We start from the raw sequence: 5,759 nt of genomic DNA, 5'->3' as shown, positions 1-5,759 counted from the left end.
CACCAGCGTGACAGCCTCCAGTGCTTCCTGCCGGCCCATCAAGGGGATTTTGAAGAACAAACGTTCCACTGTTTCTTCGGTGGTGGTCTCCACCCAGCAGTCCAGAGGGGTCATTCCGGAGGTACAAAGAAAAAAGACCCAAAAGTGGGACCAATTGAACATCTTGGCGACATCCCGTCCCACATACAGAAACTATGACTTCATGAAGATAAACGAACCCAGCAGTCACCATCTCGGCCGGGCAGATGACGAAGACCTCGTGAATGATCCTGAAGGCAAAGAAGCCATGACACCGGACATTTCAGCTAAGAAACCAGCCGCCACTGATACCTCCGAGTTCAACCGTCAGGTGGGAGAGCCTGAAAATGATGGAGCACACGGCAGTAGGATCTTTCTCAATAGGCGCGTAAAGCAACAGAAGTTCACACTGAAAAGGAAGCTGCATTACAACAAAGGCCTAAACATCAAGGTCTCTAGAAAAATTATCTCGAAAGACTTCCTATACCACGATGACGAAGAAACTCCGCCTAGTAACCACGAAGCCAGCACTGCCACTGAAGACTCACATGAAGGATCGACAACTGATGAACCTCAAACCCACTCATGCCACGCCTAGACAACACCTGCTTCACAACACACGCTCGTTTGCCACATACAACCTCAGTTACCTTCCACCGTGCCGCCGCTGCCTTGGAACTCCTGCTGTAACACCGAAATACTCATCACTTACATTGTACCTCGGTAATTAAATTGTAACTGTAGGGAATAATACCCTACCTACAAAATGACTGCCTGATATTTTTGTGCACGGTTCTTTGTGGCATCAGTCCAAAACCATCTTTTATACAAATAGTGGTTACTGTATACACTATATAGCTTGATAGATGTTAAAGACGACTAATTTGTATTCATTTGTACATATGCTAGCTTTCTTCTTTTTTTTCTTTTCCACGTCCTACCTTTTCTAGAAAACGTTTTGTTACAAAATCAAAATGCAATTGCTATGGTACATGACATAGTCTGATGAATATTCAGGCTGGAAAACACTTCTCCTTAGCGGGGAGGAGGATATATTTTAAGACTTATTGTTCCATTTCCTTAACTTAATACCCTTACACTTTCTCTTAGTTTTCTTTTGGTGTGTACAAGGAAATGGCAACTTTTTTTTCTCAAAAAAAAAAAAAATAATAATTCCTTTTCATTAGTTATTAGATTAAAATTGTGCCAATGCTTATCGGGACTGTGTCTTGTACACTAGGTGGGCAGATTTGATGTCAAGATTTTTAAAAATCCAATGTTACTTCAGTACTGTCCCCCAACTGCCTTTAACCTCAACCCTTTCCACAATCCTCGTGGCACCTACACACAACCCTTTATGGAGTATCATAGATTCTCTAGACATTGGCAACCCTTCCTTCTCTCAAATATTTTATCATTTGTTGAAACAGGGTTATTTCTATTTTCATCACTGTGGCCTATTCAGTCTTCCAATGTGCGGACAAGTAGGAAATAAAATTCAGCTGCCAAGTGTCTACATCTTTTGGTTTACAGCTTGCTAAATAATTTGCTGTTATTAGTTGACCATGTGACCTAATTAGCTTTTAGGAAACTGAGATTTTACTTTTATGACAAAGTCCTTTGCAACCAGTAACATGATTATAGCTCCGGGACAGGAGTAAGCCCAGAGGTGTTTTCTGTATTTCCTTTTTTTTTTTTTTTTTTTTTAATTTAGAATTTTACTGAGATAGTTGTAGGTGCACAGTCAATTGTGAGAAATGATACAGAGAGATCCTGAGTTCTCTTTACCCAGCTAACTCTTTTAGGGTTACTGGACCCAACTGGAGTGTGGGAGGAGGGGCTTCCCACACAATAAGCAATTGTGACACTACCTGAAGATAGCATCTGATTCCACAGGTTAAAGGTGCACTCCTACTGCCACTTGAGACATGAGTCACTACCCTAGGCCTTCACCTTTGCTTCTGACTGACCAGCTACAGACTGGGGGGTTCCAACGACAAAGAACTTAGGTTTGATTAATTTGCTAGAGCAGCTCACAGAACTCAGAGAAACAGTTACATTTAGCAGTTTATTAAAGGATGTGGATCAATAGCCAGATGAAGAGATACATGGTGGGGGGGGGGGTCCTGAACAAAGGACTTTCTGTTTTCATGGAGCTTGGAGCCCAGCTCCGTGGCACGTGAAAGCATTCTGGTTCCCCAAGCATGAAAGCTCTCCAAAAACAAAGACCGAAAAACCCCTATCCTCTTGGGTTGTTATGGGGGCTTTATTACATAATATCAGCACTGACTAACTCATTGACCATTGGCTAATTCAACCTTTGACCCCTCCCCTCCCTGTAAGTCAGGGGGTGGGACTGAAAGTTCCAACCCTCTATTCAGACTCGGTTCCCCTGGCAATCAGCCTTTGTCCTTGCATGGGGTCCAAAGGTCACCTTCCTTAACAAGATACCCATTTCACCTTTATGGCTCTGAAGTGTTTTCAGGAACTGTGGAGGAAGTCCAAATGTATCTGAGAAATAAACTTTGGGTTATTTGAATGAGCAAATATATATTTCTTATAAATCATTATATCCCAGTAACATATGGCAAAACTATAGTACAATGCTGCAACCCGGATATTGACATTCATACGCTCAAGCTACGGAACATTCCATCACCACAAGGATCCCTCATGTTGCCCTTTTATGGCCACATCTGTTCTCCATTTCTATAATTTTGTCATTTCAAGAATGTTCTATAAATGAAATCATACAGTATGTAACCTTTTGGGGATGTACCACACTTTGTTTATCCATTCATCCATTGAAGGACCTCTGGAGTGGTTCCAGGTTTTGGATCACAAAAGAAACTGCTGTGAACGTTCATGCGCAGGTTTTTGTGTGAACATAAGTTTTCACTTTTCTGGGATAAATGCCCGGGAGTGCACTTGCTGGCTCGTATGGTAGTCGCAGTTTCTCAAGAAGCTACCAAACTGTTTTCCAGAGCGGCTGTGCCATTTCACATTCCCACCAGCATAAAGGAGCATTCCGGTTTCTCTGCATCCTTACCAACATTTGGTATTATCACTATTTTTAAGCCATTTTTATAAAAGTAGCCTGATGTCTCAATTTACATTTCACTAATGCCTAATGCGGTTGCACATCTTTGCACGTTCTTATTTGCAATCTGTATATCCTCTTCTGTGAAATGTCTTTCGCCCATTTTCTAGTTTGATTGTTTTCACTGTTGAGTTTTGAGAGTTCTTTGATTTGCAAATCTTTCCTATAATCTGTAGCTTATTTTGTCCTCTTATGGAGACTTTTGCTCTGCAAAAGTTTTTAGTTTTGATGTGGTTCAATTTATCAGTTTTTCCTTTGATGCATGGTGCCATTGGTACCCTAGTCAGATGTGAGCCAGAAAGATTTTTTTTTTTTTTTTTTTTTGCAAATTGTCATTTCCTAATTAAGTGACATGGTCTTAAGCTGTATAGAAAATGGACTCTTATGGGGCGCTTGGGTGGCTCAGTCAGTTAAGTGTCCTACTTCTGCTCAAGTCATGCATGATCTCACAGTTCGTGAGTTGGAGCCCCACATGGGGCTCTTTGCTGACAGCTTGGAGCCTGGGGCCTGCTTTGGATTCTGTGTCTCCCTCTCCCTTACCCCTCCAGTGCTTGCTCTCTATGTGTGTGTCTCTTTCTCTCAAAAATAAATAAACATCAGAAAGAAAGAAAGAAAGAAAGAAAGAAAGAAAGAAAGAAAATGGGGGCGCCTGGGTGGCTCACTGGATTAGGCATCCGGCTTCAGCCCAGGTCATGATCATGGGCTTCCTGGGTTCGAGCCCCTCATCGGGTTCTGTGCTGACAGCTCAGAGCCTGGAGCCTGCTTCGGATACTGTGTCTCCCTCTCTCTCTGCCCCTTGCTCACTCTGTCTCTCTGTCTCCCAAAAATAAATAAACATTAAAAACATTTTTTTAATTAAAAAAAAAATAAAAAGAAAATCGACTCTTATTATTTAAGTTAGATTTTTCCTTTGGAGAAAGGAATCTGAGAATGTTCAGTTCCAGGCTCAACTCTTTATCAATATCATTTCCTCTCCTTAACTCTTCTGATGTCAGCCTTTGTTTACTCATTTTTCAGTCTGAGATTCAGCAGGGCTGGTAATTTAAAACCTGGGACATGTAATGGAGCAAAATGGATAGTTAAATAAGAGTAACTTCTACTTGAAGGTTAAAGCAATTACATGTCCCCTAGACTTGGAAATTGTTTACGTTTTTTTCCCTCTACATTAGTACACTGAGTAACATGTAATAAGACACAATAATATGAAAAGAATGATAGCCAAGAGCCACTCACTTGGTTCCTTTAAATTGCAACCTGTAATCTGACAAACACTGAACTCAAAGGATCTTGATATTTTCAGTTAAAGGATTCTGTTCTTCTTCGTGTGCAAATATCACTTGGGAATACCATCATAGGTGCTTATCAGCCATTCACACCTTAGAATAAATGAAGACCGCGGGATCAAGTATTCGTTGGGAAGGGAATGGGTCAGAATCGGGGGTCATTATACAGACAAAAGGAGAGAAAGAGGTAGCCATAGTGAGGGATTGGAAAGGGAGGGAAGGAAACAAATGAGAAAAAAGGAATCAAGGATTAAGTTCACCAGCTCTAAAAGTTCTGACTGGTTCTCAATGAATCATCAACTCTCTGAACTGTTATAAAAAGGACACAAAATCTTACTGAAGGGGCAATGAGGAAAAGGATAGTTCTCTTTTCTGCTGAACCCAATAATTGTATCAATACTACTACCAGTACTCTGACTAATGATTGCCATTTATTGAGTATATGTGATGTGTTGTTCACTGCGGTAGGGCTTCAAAAACATTGTCTCCTTCAATTATGACAATAATCCTTTGAAATAGTATTGTTTTTCCCATTTTTTGAGGTAATTTAAAATAAAGGAAATTTGGGGGCACCTGGGTGGCTTAGTTGGTTAAGCAGTCTGACTGTTGATCTCAGCTCAGGTCTTGGTCTCAGGGTTGTGAGTTTGAATCCCGCATTGGGCTCCACCTTAGGCTATTTAAATAAAATAAATAAAATAAAATAAACATAAAAATAAATACAAAATAAAGGAAATTATGTAACTTGTCCAAATCCACAGCTGCTAAATGATGGAATCAAGATTTAAGCCCAGGCCTGGCTTACTCAGGCATAGTCTCCTTCCCACTATACAACACTGGCTTTATTCAGGTCCTTAATGGGGACTAAAGGCTTCTTCCTGCCTGCTCCCTAAGCACACGTGTCTACCCTGACAGTGCGGCAGGGGCTGCTTTTATGTACAGCTGTAAAGTGGGAGTGGTCGAAGGAGAATGTTCTCCAATCTAGGAGCTGCCCCTTCTTCCCCGCTCCCACACTGCCCTGAGCCCCAGCTCCTTGTGCTACTCCCTCCCACTCTTTGCTCTGAGTCGGTGTTCAGCAAAGAACTGGAGACATTCACTCAAAGATGCCAGTGGATGGATGTAGTGTATGTATCAATTGCACGTTCCACAAGTGAACAAACCTTTACCAAGCATGGCCATGTGTCAGGGGCAGTAGCCAGTCCTAGGGAGAAAAAGATGAATGAAACACAGCCTCCGCCCCCCAAGGAGGTCTGAGTCAAGTGGGGAAGACCTGTGTGGTTCTGAAATGATCATTTATGATGTCTTCCAGGAAAGAGGGTGCTTGTATTAAAAGAGGGACAAGACATAATGACTTGAAAGCC

General features: G+C 41.6%; 1 protein-coding gene across 1 annotated transcript; it reads left to right on the top strand.

Annotated features, from left to right (window-relative positions):
* The first annotated feature begins 202 nt into the window (after positions 1-202).
* PPP1R2C (PPP1R2C family member C) lies at positions 203-616 on the top strand. The gene has a single exon (XM_045471146.1). It carries the CDS (start codon positions 203-205, stop codon positions 614-616), a length of 414 nt encoding a protein of 137 aa, XP_045327102.1.
* Positions 617-5,759: the final 5,143 nt, after the last annotated feature.

Source organism: Leopardus geoffroyi, chromosome X (assembly GCF_018350155.1).
Source record: "Leopardus geoffroyi isolate Oge1 chromosome X, O.geoffroyi_Oge1_pat1.0, whole genome shotgun sequence".
Classification (NCBI taxonomy): Eukaryota; Metazoa; Chordata; class Mammalia; order Carnivora; family Felidae; genus Leopardus; species Leopardus geoffroyi.
This window is presented reverse-complemented; position numbering and strand designations above follow the sequence as displayed.